General features: G+C 44.6%; 1 protein-coding gene across 1 annotated transcript in view; it reads left to right on the forward strand.

The window, feature by feature from the left end:
- Window positions 1-425: 425 nt before the first annotated feature.
- Window positions 426-22,643, forward strand: part of LOC141153724 (alcohol dehydrogenase 1) — a 66,272-nt gene continuing 44,054 nt past the window's right edge. Inside the window, exons 1-3 of the mRNA XM_073638805.1 lie at window positions 426-580; window positions 6,548-6,649; window positions 17,738-17,879. Coding sequence (XP_073494906.1) covers window positions 563-580; window positions 6,548-6,649; window positions 17,738-17,879 — 262 coding nt within the window. The 5' untranslated portion in view covers window positions 426-562. The remainder of the gene's footprint in view (window positions 581-6,547; window positions 6,650-17,737; window positions 17,880-22,643) is intronic.

Genomic DNA, 22,643 nt, shown 5'->3' on the forward strand with positions numbered 1-22,643 from the left:
CTCCGTGGATCGATCTGCTTATTTCTACCCAGCAGCTTTCCAATATCACAAATAAGGCCAGAACTATTGATGGATTTACTTGTAAGAGTTGCAGTTAGCATTTAATTTACCTTTCTAAAGAGTGATGTAGAAGGGGGAAAATAAGTTGTGTGACTATGCATGCTTAGTTGTACATTCTTATTTGTACCCCCTAAATAATGCAAATGGTTCACTAGAAAAAAAATATGTTCTAGCTTTACGAATCAGTGTTTGTACTAACACAATATATCAATTCACTACTAGTACAGTAGAAGCAATCTTAATAAAATATATGGGCAAGGAGAATACTTACAAAGGTTAGTAGAGGAGAGTTTATGTGTTTTATAACTATCCTACCACCATTTCTCCACAACTAGAAAAGGACTTACTTATTCTAGATATGTTAGTTTCAAGGGAGGAGAGCTAGGCACATAGCCAGGTAAAGGGGGAAGGGAATGGGAGGTGTAATGTGAAGCTTAAGGAATTGAAAGTGGTTGGACAATTCACATTGATCTGTGCAAAGGTTTGAGGAGAGAAGTGTAACATGGCTACTGCTGGGAAAGTAAGTACTTGTCATGTATTTATGTTTTATTAGTTTGTGAGTTATGACAGCTGTCTTGTATATTTTGTTGCCAATTTCAGGAAAGATAAGAGCATGTTACATTGCTTGATGCTTCACTGATCATACTTCTAATTGGAAAGACAGAGCTTCTATACTACAAGTCAGTATAGATTAGAGGGCTTTGCTAATTCTGCTTTTTTTAAAAAAAAACAAAAAACAGTAATGTTCTGAAATATTCTATACAGGGATAAGTTTGTGGGATAATGAGAAATATTTTAAGACCACGGCCCCACTCTCAGTATTTGGTCAGTATTCGGTCAGTATTTTTTCTCAGGAGTGAGAGCCAAAACCAGGTGAGGAACAATCAGAGAAAAGATATAATGGAAACAAGTCACCAATTTTGCATTTATCACCCACTCCTGGTTTTGGCTCCCACTCCTGAGAAAAATACTGACCTAATACTAAGGCCAGCGTCACACCGGCATATGGCATCAGATGCGATCTGTTAGTGAGCCGAGTGTCATACTACTGTGCTCCGACCTTCTCGCATGAGAGGATCGCATCACAGCTGCGGAGGAGACGGAGAAACTAATTTCTCCATCTTCTCCATGGCGTGACTCGCCGTATATCGGACTGCACTGGGCTGACATGAGAGTGCAGTCCGATGTTTCACTCACACCCATAGACCTGTATGGGTGCAAGTGAATAATTGAGTCTCGCTGCAAACCGCAGCATGCTACGATTGTTGTTTCATGCCGAACTGGTATGAGAAAATAATCGCTGATCTGAGCAGCCCCCTTGTATAACACTGGGCCGAGTGCTATGCAGTGTTTTATCGCATAGCATTCTGCTGTGTTATACGGTAGTGTGACCCCGGCCTAAAGGCTAAATTCCTACCATGAGTATTTGTTGTATTTTTAAAATTGCAGCAATTCTGCACCCATTAGCTAAATTAAGTTTCTTAGTTTTTTTCACTTTGTTTTCAAATGCGCCTTATTATTTTTCACTTTTCGATAAGCTCTCTCTTAAATTTACTTTGCTTTAGATACTAGCTATGTTCGGATTACTTGTGTTTTAAGTGCATTTCCGCTGCGGAAACACTAACAACGGATGTGGATTTTTTACATACGGAGTTTCCTCCTCTCATTAAACTCTATCGGGAAAATCCACACTTAAAAGGCATATTTACAGTAAGAGACTTACGTTGCGGATTTCAAAATCACACTACAGGTAAGTTTATACTATGTTTAAAAAAGAAGAAAAAAAAAAGCACAGCAGACATGACAGTTTTCCAGAACTGTAAGACACTGCGTTTACTGCTTTTTGTGCGCAGTGAAAATACACAGCACCAAAAACTCATTGTGGAACATTAGCCTGAAGGCTGTCTGTCAACCCCAAAACTTAATTTAAACTAAGCACAGTTATACAGGGAACTTAACCTATATATAAATCATGCCTTAAAGGGGTTGTCCAGGCTTGGACTCTATGTGCCTGCAGACTTGTGAACTCTCACATCGCGCACACTGTGTGCTGTCAGGATTCTCTGGTACTGGTGCTGAGAGTGAGCGATAAAGCATGTGATTTGCATACTTCCGACTACAGTCTGACTAGTCGTATCCAGCCTTGATCAATCCACTTGTATTGAGCCGAGGCTGCTCACGTCTAGTCGGCATGTGACCACATATATGCAAATTGCATACTTGTGGTCATGTGCCTGCATGCTCCCAAGCTCCAACACCAGAGAATCCTGACAGCACTGAGTGACTGCAAACTTTCACCTGAAGCCTGGACAACCCCTTTAAGGCCATGTTCACATCAGTATTTGTAAGCCAAAACCAGGAATGGGTGAAAAATGCAGAAGTGGTGACGTGTTTCTATTATACTTTTCCTCTGATTGTTCTACTACTGATTTTAGCTTACAAATAATGATGTAAAATTCTGACCAAATACTGATCGTGAGACCGTACCCTTAGGTTGTGTGCACACGTTGCGTTTTTGATACATTTTTCCAGTGCAAATTTGTCACAAAACCTGAAGGGTTTCCTGATGCCAACAAAGTGAATGAGAATTTTGAAGTCTCAAGCACACATTGTTTTTGTGTCTTGCAGATTTAGATCTGAAGCATATTTAAGTCTGTCAGTGTTTTTTCTGCAGAATTCAACTGAGGAGTGAGGAGAAATCTGCACCAAAAAATGCGTGTTTGCAGCTGTGGTTTTCCTGGCAAGAGATGCAGAAATTTCTGTACTAAATACTTAACATGTGCACATACCCTATTTGAACAAAAGAATTCTTCTTTTGTGCAAAAAAAAAAAAAAATATTGACCTAGGAAATTTGACAGTAACCAGCTGTGCCGTGAGATGCTCTGGATAACACAGTGCTACTCATTGTCCACATCAGTGTCGCTGCCTGTGTTATTTTACATCATTGTTACCTGTTGTTTCCCAGTGATCGACTCTCGTGGACTCATCCACAACAGAGCTTGTAATTACTAGACAGTGCAGAGCTGAGCTATGTTTATTGACTGTGACAGACAGCTCAAAGAGGTAAAACTGGAAAATGCTGCTCTGCTAATGCTTATGGCATAACTGCAACTTATGGGTGTCCATGTCCACGCAGCCCCATGCAGGCTTCCATCACCAAGCACAATGCTAACACATGAGCTGGAGTGGTGTAAAGCGCAGTGCCACTGCACTCTGCAGCAGAGGAAGAGTGTTCTTCTCTAACTGGCAAATTGATGGACAATCCTGTGTTTGAGGAAAGTCAGGAAAATATTATCTGCCTGACCGCATTGTGCTAACTGTAAAGTTTGACATAAGATGGAAGGATGCTATGGGATTGTTTTTCAGGGGTGAGCCTAAGCCCTTTGTTCCCGTGACAGAAAATTTTAATGCTTTACACAAGACATTTTGGATAATAATTATATGTTTCCAACTTTGTGAGAACAATTCAGGAAAGGCCACGGCCCCACTATCAGTATTTGGTCAGTATTCGGTCAGTATTTTTTCTCAGGAGTGGGAGCCAAAACCAGGAGTGGATGATAAATGCAGAATTGGTGACTTGTTTCTATTATACCTTTTCTCTGATTGTTCCTCACCTGGTTTTGGCTCCCACTCCTGATAAAAAAAATACTGACCAAATACTGATAGTGTGACTGTGGCCTAAGGCTCTTTTATGTTACAGCATGACTGTGACTCAGTGCAAAGAAAAGTCCATAAACTAATGGTTGGGTGATTTTGGTGTGGAAGAACTTTAATGGCCATACAAAGCCCTGACCTCTACCCCATCAAACACCTATGGCATGGAAGAGAACACATATTGTGAGCCAGACCCTCCCATCCAACATCAGTGTCTAAAATCACAATTGCTCTTCTGGATGAATGGCTAAAAATTCCCAGAAGAGTGGAAGCCGTTAAAGCTGCAAAGGTGAACCAACTCCATATTACTGCCTATGGATCTAGAATGGGACCATGACATTATAGCTCCTGTGTATATTGTGTGTAGATGTCCCAAAAGAGTACAGCATATAGTGATTATCAAAGTGCCCCATAAAATTATGTATGCACGTATCTGTGTGTATACATAATAAATAATATAATACCTACAAAAAAAATGAATAGAAAGGTCATCAAAAGACGGGACTACAGTAAGTAGAAATAAAAGACCTTTATTAGTACAACCATGGTTATGTAAAGACACAGCACAAAGGAGTGCACACACACATTAACAAACAATATTAAGAACCGAACCGGACCTAGGAAATAGCATACACACATCATTGACTATATGAAAGATCAGTTGTCAGTGAAACATATATAGGAAATGTCTATACTTACAGGTAGAAAATCATACATATAATCCTATCATACTGTATAGTGAGCACCATCTCAGTGTGCATAATTGATTAATGCCCCACAACCATGATGTAAATATTCCCCCAAATACAGTTATGCAAAGTGCTATAGAGGGGGAGGAGGGAGATAATTAGAAGGCACATAAAGATCAGACGAATGTCGCCAATGTATTAAGGTACTGTACTGCACAGGCCATATGCAAAGACATGCTGGATGCAAAGTGTATGTAGGCAAAAACTATTTATCAGCCTAAAAACACCAGACACCGAATATGTCAATGATCATATTGAAAAAGGTAATTTACCTGGCCCACCGGAATCGGAGTGTGGCACGCCGAGACCCCTATGCACATTTTGGATTTTGCTCCTATGTCAGGGGGTGACAAAGACACACATCCCCTGATGAAGGAGCAGCATCCGAAACGTGCATAGGGGTCTCGGTGTGCCACACTCTGATCTTTCAATATAGTCAACTGATCTTTCATATAGTCAATGATGTGTGTATGCTATGGCCTAGGTCCGGTTCTTAATATTGTTTGTTAATGTGTGTGTGCACTCCTTTGTGCAGTGTCTTTCCATAACCATGGTCGTACTAATAAAGGTCTTTAAGGCTATGTGCCCACGTTGCGGACCTGAAGCATATTTTTTACGCTTCTCCCTGGCGGGAAAATCGCATGCGGATATTACATGCGGTTTTCCCGCCAGGTAGAAGCGTTTGTGAGGCGTCTTTGCATGCATTTCTGCATGCGGGTTATCAAGCACTTCTCCAAGCATCACTTGGAAAAGTGCTTGACAACTTGTTCAGAATGGTAAAAAATAAAAAAATAAACTTTATACTCACCTTCTGATGCATTCTCTGCCCCGTCCGGAGGCTTGAGCGGCTCACGCTGTTGTGTGCAGGACCTGCGGTGACGTCATTGAGTCGTGGTGGGTCACATGACTCAATGACGTGGCAGGTCCTTCAGACAACAGCGCGACGGAGGGAAAACATCAGAAGATAAGTATAAACTTTATTTTATTCTTTTTTTTACAGGTTCTTTGGTACCCAGGTCCGGAGGAGAGTCTCCTCTCCTCCAGACTTGGGTACCATCCGCACATTGATTCCGCTGCGCTTCCGCAAAATTAATGAACATGCTGCGGATTTTTGACTGCAGCATATACGCTGCGGAAAAATCCGCAGCATGGGCATTGACATTGCGGAATGCCATTGGGGACCATGGGGTGCGGATATACATGCGTTTTTCAAGCGTTTACGCTGCGGAAATTCCGCAGCATATACGCTTGAAAAACGCTACGTGGGCACACAGCCTTATTTCTACTTACTGCAGTCCTGTCTTTTGATGACCTTTTTGTTCGCTTTTTCTTGTGGGTATTATAATTTTCTGAATGGTCAGCCATTCTTAGTCGGGGAGACAAATGTCAATTTAATTCACATGTGATTGACATATTTATACTGCCATTGTCCAGTATCTGTTCTAAATAATAAATAATATAAATCTAGATAGATAGTGCCTTGGACTATGCAGTGTTTCTTCAGCATTTGTTTTTTTTTTCTCCCCGATTTGAGTTGGAGAACTGCAGCGTTTTTTTTTTTTTAAATCCGCAGTATGTCAATTCTTTCAGAGTTTTTTTTAACCCATGGAAAGCAACGAGTGCAAAATACACAGCAGACAGGATTTGCTACATCTTTGCATGTAATCTGCAGCTACAAAATGGCAAAAACAAAGCGTTTTCACTGCCATGAGAGGAGGTCTTGGCTGCAGAAAAAAAAACACTGCAAAATGCATGTGAACATAGCCGTACACTTTTGAAAAAATGTAGCATGCAAGCTCCAACAATATTTCATTTAAAAAAAATAGTTTGGGAATTGTGTTGTGTTTTTGTTACTGTTTGTGAGAGAAATCTTTGATTGATTTACTTATAACCCTTTCAGAATATGTTAATATAAGCTCTTTCTGTTCCAATTTTAGCATAGCATCTGATTCAAGGACTTTTCTGGGGATTGTGGGAAGAGGGGTAAAGTCATGTATACTAAGCATCTTAAAACTGGATCAAACAAAGTAGCAAATGTAAATAGTGAAATGAATAATCCGTTTTTTTTTTATTTCACATTCAGGTAATCAAATGTAAAGCAGCCGTGTGCTGGGGACCTAAACAACCACTCAGCATTGAAGAGATTGAGGTTGCACCACCAAAGGCGCATGAAGTTCGCATAAAGGTGATAATAATTTAGCAACAATTTCATTCTAACTATTTCATAATAACAGATTGATAGGGTTGTGCAGTGGAAGATAAGTGCCACAATGGCAGGAGACAACATCTTTCTTTGATTAACAGCTTTTACTTATGGTTTTCATGGCTATGGAAGACAAGTATACTTCCAGGACCAGGCAGTGTGACCAGGGGTGGAACGATCTCTGTCACAGAGGGTGCGACCATGACTGGGCCTGTGCAAGAAGGGGGCCTGCCGTTGCCAGCGCCTAATGTGTGTTCTCAGGCACACATCCATCTGAAATATATTGCGAGTTTTAAATACCTGGCCTGTAGGTAACTATTTTTAACAGCAAACTGGTGTCAATAGCTTCACTGACACACTGCAACAAAATTTCAATGGCAATATTTTCAGTGCAATTATATGTGATCCGTGTGACAGACAAACCACAGTTTTAAATATCTGGCCTATAGGTAACCAGAAATGGCTCATCACCTCTGCTCTTCCCACTTGCCCTGATGCGGTGGCAAGTGGGGCAATAGGGTTTGGGTTCATGTCAGTCTTGTATTGGCAACTGAAATGAAGCCCAGGTCAGTAATGGAGACGCCCCCGTTACTAACCCCGTTGTAAAGATTTATTTTAACTTTTTTTGTTTTTTTTACGCTGCGCACAGACGCCGGCTGAAGAGACTATTTCTCCCCTCAGCCACTCCTGCTCCAGGTTTTATCAGTGGGAGCGGCCTTAGGATGATGAGAGGAGTAGTCTCCTGCGGCAATACTTTGAGCGCTTTTGCTGTGTTTTTGACTCATTGACTTGAATTGAGTCAGTCAAATACGCAGCAAACATCCACGGCAAATTCACAAATATTTTTATACCTGCGTTTTTGCTGCGGATTTGACTGACTCAAATGAAGTCAGTGGGTGAAAAATGCTGCAAAACGCACAAAGAATTGACATGCTGCAGATTTAAACGCAATGACAATCCTGACAGGAAAATTCCTGATCATGTGCACAGCACGTCAGGATTATCATTGCATTAGCTGGCACAAGGATTCCCTAGCATTTTTGGCCCATTTCTGCGTGAAAAAAAACGCTGCAAAAATTCACCAAAAACGCCCTTTGTGCACACAGCCTTAGAATTTTTTGTTAAGTTTGTGAACTGCTGTACTGCACCACCAATAGATCATCCATTTGATTACTCTTGCATCCTAAATAAAATACTCTGGTACCATAATAGGCAGGAGTACTGTTTGATATAATTTGCCTATGTAGTGACTATGTAGCACCCTGAGGGCTCGGCTGCTACAGGGGTATTGCACCTCGAACCAGAGGTGTGGTATTCCACTCCCGGGTAAGGATGGAGTGTGGACCAGGACTCGGTAGGCTACATGCACCACACACACCCCATTTCCGAGGGACAGCTCAACGGTGCTCCCACTAGACAGAACTGCAGGCACGACAGCATCTGTCCCTGGCTGGAGTGGGGAGGGGAAAGTACACCCAGTGGTGTAGGAGCAGATAGGGGTGGGTCTCTGGGCATAGGTAGGAGCCCATTGGTTGCTAGTCACCTGGGCTCACACATAGAGGGAGGTATATAAGGTGGGCACCATCTTAGGACAGTGTTCAGTTCAGTTCAGAGAGGAGTTCAGCCAGAGAGGGCTGACAGGGAGCTGTGGCTCAGTCTGGGCCCAGCTCCAGAGGCAGGCCTGGAGTGGAGGCCAGAAACAGCAGAAAGAGAGAGGAGAAGGAACGGAAAGGAAAGTAAGAAAGGAACTGGAACAGAGGAGAAAGGAGGCAAAGAACACAGAGAAAGGCCCAGAGACGCGAGTAAAGAAGGAACCCCATATGCCCAGGAGATACAGGGTGACTGGTTGGCAGAACAGGGTACCGGAACCCAAATTGGTGGAGGCAACAAATTCCTCAGCCAAAGACCGGAGGTTGTGGCCACATCTTGGTGCGACCCCTCACTACATTCACCAGGAAGGCATACCATATAGGGTCAGGGACGCAGAGATCAGCGTGCCCAGAGAAGGCCCGAGGGAGCTGGACAAAGGTGGGTCACTGGTGGGGACGGCCAGAGAAAGGAAAGGAAGGGAGCCCTGTGCCACGCTCTGGAATTGCCTGGGAGTTGGTCGAGCCCCTTGCCTGGTGAACGCAGCACGGCTTAGGCGGTCCTTCATGTGCACAAGTGACCTGGATGAGAACTGTGAGTAAAGCATTGGAAACTGCACCACACGTCTCTATGTTTCATCGCCGCACCAGCACCATTACTACTACACACCATCACTCCCATCTTCCACACTAGCTGCCCTGAGGCAATACTTCTCCCGTGGGGAGTTATTCCATACTCGGCTGCGCAAACTACATCAGCCTCAGCGGTCTGCAGCGCAGCGGCGGTCCCCACTGACCGCAATCCACGGGTGGCGTAGTCGGACAATTACAATACCAATAGACTGCCACTGGTTTGACCGCCCTGGGCACGGACCAGGTCCCAGCCACGGAAGACTACATCCCACCAGAGGCCCGGCTCTGGGTATCCCCTGCACAGCACAGGCCCAGGGGGCGCGTCAACTACACCTGAGTCTACTGAGTTGTGCAGCACAGTGGTCCTAGTTAGTATTGACTGGGTGTATCTGAATCTACAGGTTCATTTCACTAAATTAGAATATCATCAAAAAGTTAATTTATTTCAGTTCTTCAGTACAAAAAGTGAAACTCATATATTATATAGTCATTACAAACAGAGTGATCTATTTCAAGTGTTTATTTCTGTTAATGTTGATGATTATGGCTTACAGCCAAGGAAAACACAAAAGTCATTATCTCAGTAAATTAGAATACTTTATAACAACAGCTTGAAAAATGTTTTTAAAATCTGAAATGTTGGCCTACTGAAATATATGCTCAGTAAATGCACTCAGTACTTGGTCGGGGCTCCTTTTGCATCAATTACTGCATCAATGCGGCGTGGCATGGAGGCGATCAGCCTATGGCACTGCTGAGGTGTTATGGAAGCCCAGGTTGCTTTGATAGCAGCCTTCAGCTCGTCTGCATTGTTGGGTCTGGTGTCTCTCGTCTTCCTCTTGACAATACCCCTAATTCTCTATGGGGCTAAGGTCAGGCGAGTTTGTTGGCCAATCAAGCACAGTGATAGTGTTTGTTTTTAAACCAGCTATTGGTACTTTTGGCAGTGTGGACAGGTGCCAAGTCCTGCTGGAGAATGACATTTCCATCTCCAAAAAGCTTGTCGGCAGAGGGAAGCATGAACTGCTCTAAAATTTCCTGGTAAACGGCTGCGCTGACTTTGGTCTTGATAAAACACAGTGGACCTACACCAGCAGATGACATGGCTCCCCAAACCATCACTGATTGTGGAAACTTCACACTAGACCTCAAGCAGCTTGGATTCTGTGCCTCTCCACTCTTCCTCCAGACTCTGGGACCTTGTACTCATTGTGAAAACTTGGCCTAATCCATCTGAGGCACATTTCACACTTCCAGATATTTCCGGTACTGGAAAAACCCATACCATGTGCACCTTTGTGACAACTGTGTACCGCATTAGGATGACACATACCGGTGCATGGGAATCAGCAGTACAGTCAGCGCCATTCCCAAGCGCTGGGTGCTGAATGCTGCGCTCATCATTGTCCCCTGCTGGTGCTGATCGCAGCTCCATGATGAGAGTAGTAGTCTGCTCCCGCTGTGTCCAACTGTAAAAATAAGAATAAAATAAAAAAATCCTTATATTCACCTGTCCTAAGTGTCCCCCACTGTAATCTATGAGACCGCACATGCCAAGGAGCCAGATAGAATGATGCGCTGCAACGAATGGGCCCAGAGCTGCGCTCAGTGAGTTAGAGGACACCGATCGCTGAGGGCATCATTCTACCCGGCTCCTTGGCTTGAGCGGTCGCATGGATTACAGCATGGGACACTTAAGACAGTTGAGTATATGGATTTTTTATTTTATTCTTATTTTTACATCAGGACACCGCGGGAGAAGACTAATACTCTCATCATAGTCCCCTGCTGGTGCTGATCGCAGCACCAGCAGGGGACAATGATGAGTGCAGCGTTCAGCACCCGGCGCTTGGGAACAGCGCTAACTGTACCGCTGATTCCCAGGTGCCAGTACGTGTCACGTGGATGACACACGGATGTCATCCGCGTGGGATGTTTTCAATGGGTCTACATGTCTCAGCGTCTCCAGTACATGTGGAAACAGACAATACACGTACTTGAAACACTGACTTCTGAAAGAGGCCTCAAACTGATTCAATACTAACCTCAAATTGTAGTCTAAGGGCTATTTAAAGTGAATCACAAGAAGAAATTGTAAGCCTGGAAATTTTGCAGCAATGGGCGAAGTTCATCGGAATGCATATTTAAAATATATACAAACTTCTGATATCTGCATATCAGATAATCAAGACGTCTCTACAACCTGCAAATACCCGGCTCCAACTTCACCCTCTACACGTTACCTCTCTGCACTGTTAAAGAAGAAATAAACGACACTGCTCAAAAAAATAAAGGGAACACTTAAACGAGACAATGTAACTCCAAGTCATTAACACTTCTGTGAAATCAAACTGTCCAGTTATGAAGCAACACTTATTGTGAATCAATTTCTCCTGCTGTTGTGCAAATGGAACAGACAATTGGTAGAAATGATAGGCAACTATCAAGATACCCCCTATAAAGGAGTGATTCTGCAGGTGGTGACCACAGACCATTTCTCTGTTCTCATCCTTTTTGGCTGCTGTTTTGGTCACTTTTTCATTTTGCCATTGCTCTCATCCCCTAGAGGTACAGTAGCATGAGGCGGTGTCTACAGTACAACCCACAGAAGTTGCTCAGGTAGTGCAGTTCATCCAGGATGGCACATCAATGCGAGCTGTGGCAAGAAGGATAGCTGTGTCTGTCAGCACAGTGTCCAGAGTATGGAACAGATACCAGGAGATGGGTTGTTGCCCTCCTATGGCTCCCTCCACAACAGCAGGACCACTACCTCCTCCTTTGTGCAAGGAGGAACAGGAGGAGCACTGCCAGAACCCTGCAAAATGACCTCCAGCAGGCCACAAATGTGCATGTGTCTGCACAAACGGTTAGAAACCGACTCCATGAGGGTGGTATGAGGGCCCGACATCCTCAGATGGGGGTTGTGCTCACAGCCCAACACCATTCAGGATGCTTGGCATTTGCCACAGAACACCAGGATTGGCAAAGTCGCCACTGGGCGCCCTGTGCTCTTCACAGATGAAAGCAGGTTCTCATCGAACACATGTGACAGATGTGACAGAGTCTGGAGACGCCGTGGAGAGCGATCTGCTGCCTGCAACATCTTTCAGCATGACCGGTTTGGCAGTGGGTCAGTAATGGTGTGGGGTGTAATTTCTTTATAGGGCCACACAGCCCTCCATGTGATGGCCAGAGGTAGCCTGACTGCCATTAGGTACCGAGATGAGATCCTCAGACCCCTTTGAGACCATATGCTGGTGCGGTTGGCCCTGGGTTCCTCCTACTGCAGGACAATGCCAGAATTCATGTGGCTGGAGTGTTTCAGCAGTTCCTGCAAGATGAAGGCATTGAAGCTATGGACTGGCCCGCCCATTCCACACACCTGAATCCAATTGAGCACATCTGGGACACCATGTCTCGCTTCATCCACCAACGTGACATTGCACCACAGACTGTCCAGGAGTTGGCGGATGCTTTAGTCCAGGTCTGGGAGGAGATCCCACAGGAGACCATCCGCAACCTCATCAGGAGCTTGCCCAGGCATTGTAGGGAGGTCATACAGGCACGTGGAGGCCACACACAATACTGAGACTCATTTTGACTTGTTTTAAGGACATTACATCAAAGTTGGATCAGCCTGTAGTGTGTTTTTCCACTTTAATTTTGGGGGTGACTCCAAATCCAGGCCTCCATTGGTTAATAAATTTGATTTTCATTGATGATTTTTGTGTGATTTTGTTGTCAGCACATTCAACTTTGTACAGAACAAAGTATTCAATGAGAATATTTCATTCATTCATTCAGATCTAGGATGTGTTATTTGAGTGTTCCCTTTATTTTTTTTTGAGCAGTGCATGTATGTGTATATATATTATATATATATATATATATATATATATATATATATAATATATAATTTTTTTTCTTTTTTTATAATATGCACAAGAAACATTATTATCTGTTGATACTATTTTCTTATGCTTCCTATAAAAGCAATATCTAGCACAAGTGAAGGCAGGCCCGGCGTCAGCACCCGGGCAAGTGTCGGGGCCCTGAGCAGGTGGAGGGCCCACTCGCCATCAAGCACACGGCGTGCTATGGAGCCTGTGAGCGGAGGAGTCCGATGCCAGTGACGCGCCCCTGGGCCTGTGTCGCGCTGCGTTGCGCACACGGGAGCTTACCCGGAGCCGGATCTCTTGTGGGTTGTAGTCTCGTGGCGGTGATCCGGTCCGTGCCCAGGGAGTCAGACTAAGTGGCGCTGTATCAGCGGTAGATGTTGGACGACTACGCCACCCGTTGAGTACAGCTAAGGAGCTGCTGCTGCAGGGCAGACCGCTGAGGCCGGTGGTAGGATTGTGCAGCGTGATAGTATAACCCCCAATGGGAGGGGTATGGCCTCAGGGCAGCCGACGTGGATGATGGGAGTAGCAGGAACCACTCGGAGACGGTACGGTGTAGTTCAGGGTCTTTACTGGTGACAACGATAGACCCTCCCGGAGTACTGGCTAGCGATTGGGGCCTGGGCAGTCCTTGAGCAGATGGGATCTCCCCTGGCCAGGCGGAGTTGTAGGCCTCCCAAACTAACGATACTCTTCTGGCTACCTTGCTAGAGGCGGGTATAAGTAGCCCACGTCCCTGAGTGTACCGTGTGGTGCTCACCCGTATGGCCGGTGACTCGGGGCCTTCTAGTAGCTTCCGCTCCACGACGGCGGTGCTGGTCCCATGCGTGTGACCGTGCCTTCGGGTTTCTTAGCCAGAGGACCTGGAATCCCCTGCCTGACGGATTCTGCTGCTGGGTAGGAGTTAGTCCCCACAGCCTCGGACTCCGGGTCCGGTAAGAAATCTTCTCAGTCAGGGCGAGCTCTGCAGCTGCCAGCCCCTGACTCCTTGTAACACTGCTCCCACAGAGCTCCTGTTGTTTCTTCCCATAGCTGCTTCTCTTCTCTGTCTCTTCTTCTGGCATGGCCCAGGAGCTGGGCCCAGCCGGAGCCACAGCTCCCTGTCAGCCCTCCTGGCTGAACTCTCCCTCTGAACTCTCTAACCCTGCCTCAGCCCCAGGTTTATATAGGGGAAGTTCTTCCCCTCCCAGGACTGGGCAGGAGGTGTGGCATGCATAGGATCCCTGACCAAGAGACCTCCCACCTGCTCTCAGACGTAATATCTCTATCACTGTGGCAACCAGACCCCTGGGGTGTCACACCAGCACCCGCGAGTGGGCCCCCCCGCTTGCTCAGGGCCCCAGCCGGCACAATACTTACCTCTCCCTGTGCCTCCGCAGCTCCGGTGTCTTCCGCGTCTCCTGACTGTGACATCCCAGGTCAGAGTGCACGATGACGTCTTTCCACCGCGCCCTCTGCTGAGCAGTCACAGTGCAGCAGAGAGCGTTAAGACGGCGACACTGAGGAGTCCAGAGCAGAGGCAGCGATGAGAGCAGCAGCAGCAGGTGAGGTGAGTATTTTTTTTTTTTTTTTTTTTATGTATGGGGCATTATATGGGGCCCAGGAGGCATGGGGCATTATATGGGGCCCAGGAGGCATGGGACGTTATATTGGGCAAAGGAGGCATGGGGCATTGCATGGGGCATTATATGTGGCCCAGCCTGCATGGGGCATTATATGGGGCTCCGCCTGCATGGGGCATTATATGGGGCCCAGCCTGCATGGGGCATTATATGGGGCCCAGTCTGCATGGGGCATTATATGGAGGCTAGTATTCTGTATGAATCATATAAAGCTCCATACATTATATGTGGTCCATTATTCGGTATGGAGCATTTTATGGGACTCATAATACTGTATAGAGGACTATACTGTCCAGTCTGCACTGTGAGGATTCGCTGGTTTCTGAGCTATTGTAGAATTTACAATAGATATCACGCATGAAATGTAAGAAGTGAAATCTTTGGCATTGTACTATATACAGTACAGACCAAAAGTTTGGACACACCTTCTCATTTAAAGATTTTTCTTTATTTTCATGACTGTGAAAATTGTACATTCACACTGAAGGCATCAAAACTATGAATTAACACATGTGGAATTATATACTTAACAAAAAAGTGTGAAACAACTGAAAATATGTCTTATATTCTAGGTTCTTCAAAGTAGCCACCTTTTGCTTTGATGACTGCTTTGCACACTCTTGGCATTCTCTTGATGAGCTTCAAGAGGTAGTCACCGGAAATGGTCTTCCAACAATCTTGAAGGAGTTCCCAGAGATGCTTAGCAGTTGTTGGCCCTTTTCCCTTCACTCTGCGGTCCAGCTCACCCCAAACCATCTCGATTGGGTTCAGGTCTGGTGACTGTGGAGGCCAGGTCATCTGGCGTAGCACCCCATCACTCTCCTTCTTGTTCAAATAGCCCTATCCTGTTGAAAAATAAATGATGGTCCAACTAAACGCAAACCAGATGGAATAGCATGCCACTGAAAGATGCTGTGGTAGCCATGCTGGTTCAGTATGCCTTCAATTTTGAATAAATCTCCAACAGTGTCACCAGCAAAGCACCCCCACACCATCACACCTCCTCCTCCATGCTTCACGGTGGGAACCAGGCATGGAGAGTCCATCCTTTCACCTTTTCTGCGTCGCACAAAGACACGGTGGTTGGAACCAAAGATCTCAAATTTGGACTCATCAGATCAAAGCACAGATTTCCACTGGTCTAATGTCCATTCCTTGTGTTCTTTAGCCCAAACAAGTCTCTTCTGCTTGTTGCCTGTCCTTAGCAGTGGTTTCCTAGCAGCTATTTTACCATGAAAGCCTGCTGCACAAAGTCTCCTCTTAACAGTTGTTGAAGAGATGTGTCTGCTGCTAGAACTCTGTGTGGCATTGACCTGGTCTCTAATCTGAGCTGCTGTTAACCTGCGATTTCTGAGGCTGGTGACTCGGATAAACTTATCCTCAGAAGCAGAGGTGACTCTTGGTCTTCCTTTCCTGGGGCGGTCCTCATGTGATCCAGTTTCTTTGTAGCGCTTGTGTTACGGATCCGGGTGGTGGAACCTCTGTGCTGCTGTGCAAGGAGGGATCAGAGTGGCGTAACTAGGTATCAACTCGGACCGACCAAGGTCGTATGGCGGCTCAATCGACTCCGTGACCAGGGAAGGACCGAGCAGAGGGACCAGGTGCTACTCTGGGACCGACCTTGTATGAGAGCAGATGACTCCCACGGGTCAGAAGGCAGGGACTGACCGGTACAGCAGATGAGCACGGCAGGCAGGCTGACGGGTGATCCGGGCAGACGGGCTGGCAGACGCGGCAGGTAACAAGCAGGAGCCTCCAGGTAGGCTGGCAGGTAGGCACGGCAGGTAACAGGCAGGTGCTCCTAGGTAAGCGGGCTGGCAGGCACGGCAGGTTACGGGCAGGAGCCTCCAGGTAGGCTGGCTGGTAGGCACGTCAGGTAACAAGCAGGTGCTTCTAGGTAAGCTGGCGGGCAGAGCCCATAGACAGACTGGCGAACTGGAGAGTAGACTAGCTGGCGGGCTGGACTTGTAGTCAGGCTGGCGGGCTGGACTTGTAATCAGGCTAGCAGCGGGACCTGAGGGCTGAAGCGGAGTATAACACACAAAGCTACAACCTTGCACGGGCACCTCCATTTTGGAGGAGGTGCCTTTTATATGGGAGGTCCTCCGGCCATTGGCCAGGGACTCCTTAGTATGGCGTGCGCGGCCTCTTTAAGAGGGAGGGAGCGCACGCGCCCTAAGCAGAGTGCCCGGTAAGCTGCGCGCGCCGGCAGCAGCAGATGCAGGAGCGCCAGAGGACGCTGGGCGGGGAGCGCGGCGGTAAGAGGGACGGCGTCTCTGCCTGTGAGGGGGCAGAGACGCCGATACTACAGCTTGATGGTTTTTGCAACTGCACTTGGGGACACATTCAAAGTTTTCCCAATTTTTCGCACTGACTGACCTTAATTTCTTAAAGTAATGATGGCCACTCGTTTTTCTTTACTTAGCTGCTTTTTTTCTTGCCATAATACAAATTCTTACAGTCTATTCAGTAGGACTATCAGCTGTGTATCCACCAGACTTCTGCACAACACACCTGATGGTCCCAACCCCATTTATAAGGCAAGAAATCTCACTTATTAAACCTGACAGGGCACACCTGTGAAGTGAAAACCATTTCTGGTGACTACCTCTTGAAGCTCATCAAGAGAATGCCAAGAGTGTGCAAAGCAGTCATCAAAGCAAAAGGTGGCTACTTTGAAGAACCTAGAATATAAGACGTATTTTCAGTTGTTTCACACTTTTTTTGTAAAGTTTATAATTCCACATGTGTTAATTCATAGTTTTGTGAATGTATAATTTTCATAGTCATGAAAATACAGAAATTTCTTTAAATGAGAGGGTGTGTCCAAACTTTTGGTCTGTACTGTGTGTATATAAATATATATAAAAAATATATATTTCTCTGCGGTATCTGTGCATCATGAATCGTGGTATGTGTTATAGGGTCCACTGAGACTCTTTCGCCCGGGGCCCACGAAAACCAGGAGCCGACACTGAGTGAAGGTCTACTAACCTATTCTTTCCCCTGATGATCCAGCATTTGCCTCTCCTATTTTCCTGCATTGTGCTACATATGAACAAGTGTATTGAGTGCCATTGGTAGGACCACTCTGGATTGTCAGGAGATAGAAAAGCTCTAACGTGAGGTTTTTTTTTTATTTTTTTTATCCTAGTTATTTCCCTAAGGTATAAGTACTAAAAAAACAAACAAACAAAAAAAAAAACGATTTACTGTACTAAATAAGCAAATGTTCCTGTATCATGAAATGGCATTCTGTGCTATTTTAGTCGGACTTAGTGCTATTTGCATTCACAGAAGTTCAGATAAAAATATTCTGTACTCCTACAGATTGTGGCAACTGGAGTTTGTCGTTCAGATGATCATGTTCTAAGTGGTTCAATAAGTGACATGAAATTTCCGGTCATACTGGGCCATGAAGCTGCTGGGATTGTAGAGAGTGTTGGTGAAGGCGTAACAGATCTGCAACCTGGTAAGACTTGTATTTAAAGGATTGTAAGCATAAGGCCATGTTCACACGTTCAGTATTTGGTCAGTATTTTACATCCGTATTTGTAAGCCAAAACCAGGAGTGGAACAATCAGAGGAAAAGTATAATAGAAACACGTCACCACTTCTGTATTTATCACCCACTCCTGGTTTTGACTTACAAATACTGATGTAAAATACAGAACGTGTGAACGTGGCCTAAGGCTATGGCTACACAGCAATATATGTTGCGTAACACAGATCACAGCCGCACATTGCAACATTTGATGGAATTATTTCCTATGGTGTCAATTACGACTTGTGACATAGTGTGACGGTCACAAATGTTTCCAAATGTGTTGGTTTCTCTGCTGCTCATCGTATGATACTTTTCATAGACTTCAATGAAAGTCACATTAGAGAATTGCTGTCGCACGACACATGTCGGCATGCAGACCCAGCTTAAAGGTAAAAGGTGTGAGCTGACATTGCTCTTGATTGCTAAGGAAAATAAAAACCGAAGTACGAAATGAACATAACGCTAGGTACACGTCTTCTGTTTTTTTGTTAAAAAAAAAATAAAAAATTCTCTTTCGAAATCAAAAACACTTTTGCAATTACATAGATGAATATTATTTTGCCTTCTATTAATTGTAAATTATAAAATATCAGCAGATCATAAAAGATGTTGTTTTTCAATATTGCCTCTATTTAAATCGGTGAGCTCTAGCTCTTCTACTCATCAGTATCTGTTCCAGATTTTAATCATGTTTTAATATTATTCTGAAATAAAAATTCTGATTTTTATAATGAATTTGTATCACTTCTAGTTGTTACCAGGTCAAATTAGATACCTGGTGAGTGTCTGCATATTTCATATTCTATTAAGAAGTGCTACCCAAGTGTTTTGGGTGTATCATATAAAAGGACGATATATTGATATAAAAGTTTTCCCACCTACAAAGAATGGAGACTTGGAGAGGTCTGTAATTTTTATAGTTGGTACACTTCAACTGTGAGAGAGAGAATCTAAAAATATAAAAACCAGAAAATCACATTGTATGATTTTTACATAATTAATTTGCATATTATTGCATGAAATAAGTTTTTGATACAATAGAAAAGCCGAACTTAATATTTGGTACAGGAACCTTTGTTTGAAATTACAGAGGTCAGACATTTCATGACCATGTTTGCACACACTGTAGCAAGGATTTTGTTCTACTCCTCCGCACAGATCTTCTCGTAGATCTTTCAGGTTTCGGGGCTGTCATTAGGCAACATTGAGTTTCAGCTCCCTCCAAAGATTTCCTATTAGGTTCAGGTGTGGAGACTGGCTAGGCCACTCCAGGACCTTGAAATGCTTCTCATGCAGCCACTCCTTAGTTGCCCTGTCTGTGTTTCAGGTCATTGTCATGCCCCTAAAGTATGATGTTATACCCCACGATCTTCACGATTGGAATGGTGTTCTTGGGGTTGTACTCCTCCTCCTTCCTCCAAACGCAGCGAGTGGAGTTGATACCAACAAGTTCTATTTTGGCCTCATCTGACCACATGACCTCTCCCATGCCTTCTCTGGATCATCCAGATGGTCATTGGCGAACTTCAAACGGGTCTGGATATGTGCTGGCATGAGCAAGGGGACCTTGCTTGTCCTGCAGGATTGTAATCTATGACGGCGTAGTGTGTTACCAACGGTAATGTTTGAGACTGTGGTCCCAGCTCTCTTCAGGTCATTGACCAGGTCCTCCTATGTAGTTCTGGGCTGATTCCTGACATTTCTCAGAATCATCCTTACCCCACAAGGCGACATCTTGCATGGAGCCCCAGACCAAGGAAGATTGACAGACCTCTTGTGTTTCTTAATAATTGTGCCAACAGTTGTCGCTTTCTCACCAAGCTGCTAAAAGAAACCTACAAGAAGCAAAATGAACATAAACACTGCTGTAAATAAATAGCAAAAGTGCATTTAAATAAAATAGGGTTCTTTGTAACACTGTTTTTGATCAAAAATAGCATGAAAGCTATCCCACCACAGTAAGGTGAACCTATTTGGGATGGCCCTCCTCTGTCTTATATTAAAAACCTTACCATGTTGACCTCAATGTGTTAATAAGGGCAGAGAAATGACCTGGTTCCGAACTGTGGACACCAGCCTAGGGAAGCTTTAAATGTATTATCCAGTTCTATGAAGGGAGGCCACACCCTGGCTTGCACAAAATTAAAAAAATACAAAGAAAAACAATTTTTTGTCTGCCCTTATTCACAACCCTATTTTATTTAAATGCACTTTTGCTTTTTATTTATTTACAGCAGGGTTGATGTTCATTTTGCTTCTTATATTTTTTTTTCTGATTTATGGCCATTGTCAATATGCATTTATGTGCTGCATCTATACCAACTTAAACCAAGCTCAAATTTTTGGTGTTTTTTGCCTATTGTCCTGTAGCCCATCCTAGCCTTCTGCAGGTCTACAATTTTGTCCCTGGTGTCCTTAGACAGCTCTTTTGGTCTTGGCCATGGTGGAGAGGTTGCAGTGTGATTGATTGAATTTGTTACCTGAATAAAAGACATGGGTCCACACACTCAAACAGGTGCAATTAATACAAGTAATGAGTGCAGAGTAGGAGGGCTTCGTAAAGAAAAACTAACAGGTCTGTGAGAGCCAGAATTCTTGCTGGCTGGTAGGTGATCAAATACTTATTTAATGCATGTGATAAAATGCAATTTAATTATTTAAAAATCATACAATGTGATTTTCTGTTTTTATTTTTAGATTCCGTCTCTCACAGTTGAAGTGTACCTACGATAAAAATTACTGACCTCTCCATTCTTTGTAGGTGCAAAATCAGCAGTGTATCAAATACTTATTTTCCCCACTGTATGTAGACCTGAGTCTCTATTGTTACAACACTACAAGAGCTTATTCAGATAAAGCCTGGCTTGGCAGATGAAGAGATTGGACATTTAGTAATAGGGATAACCCATATTTAGGTACACCTTGACGTCGTCAAATGGCTTTTGTGTTTTTTGATCAAAAAATGCTAAGTACCTTTATCATGTAAAGCAATATTGGAGTCCATGTATTCATTAATTGCAGTGTGCTGACGCACATTGTATGTATAGATTCACCTATAAATGTCAAAATACCTGCTTGACCTGTGTGCATGTGTAATAGAAGGAGAAAAGTCTTTCAGAGAATCCATGCGAGATGTATGTAATAAGGAGAAAGCACCATCTGGTGAGCATTTCAAGTTTGGACACTGGACCCGGTCAGGTGACCTCCAGCAGAGAATTTCAAAATTTAATGGTCGAGCGTGCAGTGCCAGACACAGGAAGAGACGTGACGCAGGCTGGACGTGCTGAAGGAACCAGCGAGAGAGACCGGGGTGAGAGACCTGTAAGGCAAGATGGGTGGCTGCCGGTGAACGAGTTCGGGATTCAGCGCAGCGGTCCCTCGGGTGTCACGGCTACGGAAGAGGATCGGGACTTGGATACGACATTAAGGAAATGTACAAGACCCTCCTTCCCACGAGCGGTAAACCACCCCGATTGACAGGGCAAAGAGAGGATAGAAACGAGTCGTGCCGGAGAGATCACGTCAGCAAAAGCCAACGAGTGTCATCACTGAACAGGGCTTTCACTTCAACCGCAGGTGGAACAAGCCAAACGGGATCTAATTGACTTTGTCAGAAAAAGACTTAAAGTCCTAGCTGGAATAATCGGAGACCCCCGTTAGGGCCATTTGCAGAACCGATGGACTTCAGTGATTAATCCCATATTTGGGCTACGTACAATATTTTAGAGAAGGATTTTATTGCTATTGTTATTGCTATTGTGATATTGTTCTCATTACTAACCCCTGTTGCAATCCCTGTCAGCTTTGTTTAATATATATACATATATAAATTATTTATAGCTATTTGACTGCCCTAATTTTGTGACTCTGCACGTTGCATTCTGACACCTGCATTACATTTGACGTAGTCGGCGGGATGCAACATTCAGATGCAGAGATGGGGGATCTGTCTGTGACCGGGTCTGTCAGTGGACATATACCCTTGAGGGTTATGCTCAGTCACATCCCAAATTTACGGAGGATGGTACGTCACTGTGGGACTGGGTAGAGAGACTGAAAAGTATGCTACGCATGTATCTCGTTAATCCCCTAGCCCAAGCTGAGTTGGCCCTTTTAACCCTTGATGGGGAAACTTGACACACTGTAATGTACCGCCCACCGGGGACCGTGACACTGTAGACGAAGTGATCAAAATACTGTAAGACATGCACGGTGATACTACTGATCTGGGGCATTTATGGTTGCGGTTATTTCAGAGAGTTCAAAAGTAAAATGAGACTATTAATCAATATGTTAATGCATTGCAAAAAGTGACAGCCCATATCATTAAGAAGTCTCGAGGTGGAAATCAAGGACTGGGATCATTAGATGAAATATTGCGCGACCAATTGATTGCTGGCTTAAAAGACCCCTCCCTGAGACAGATCTTAAAGGAGCGGCTACACCTGAGGCCCGGCCTAGGTTTCTTAGAGATTGGGGCAGAAGCTTGAGTCTTGGAGGAAGAAGTTCCTGTTCTCAAGGCCAATGTCTGAAGTCATGAGGCAATAACCCCTCTTCTGCCTAATTCTCAGCACGCTGCTTTCAATCAGTTACCCGATTGGGCACAAGAGATACGTCAAGAGATTCGAGACCTTCGAAGTGAACTGAGCACTACTAGAGAGACCCCATGGACGGAGACAAGAGCGAGTT

The sequence above is a fragment of the Phyllobates terribilis genome, unplaced genomic scaffold (assembly GCF_046119375.1).
Source record: "Phyllobates terribilis strain yellow unplaced genomic scaffold, ASM4611937v1 Scaffold_1__5_contigs__length_1240528914, whole genome shotgun sequence".
NCBI lineage: Eukaryota > Metazoa > Chordata > Amphibia > Anura > Dendrobatidae > Phyllobates > Phyllobates terribilis.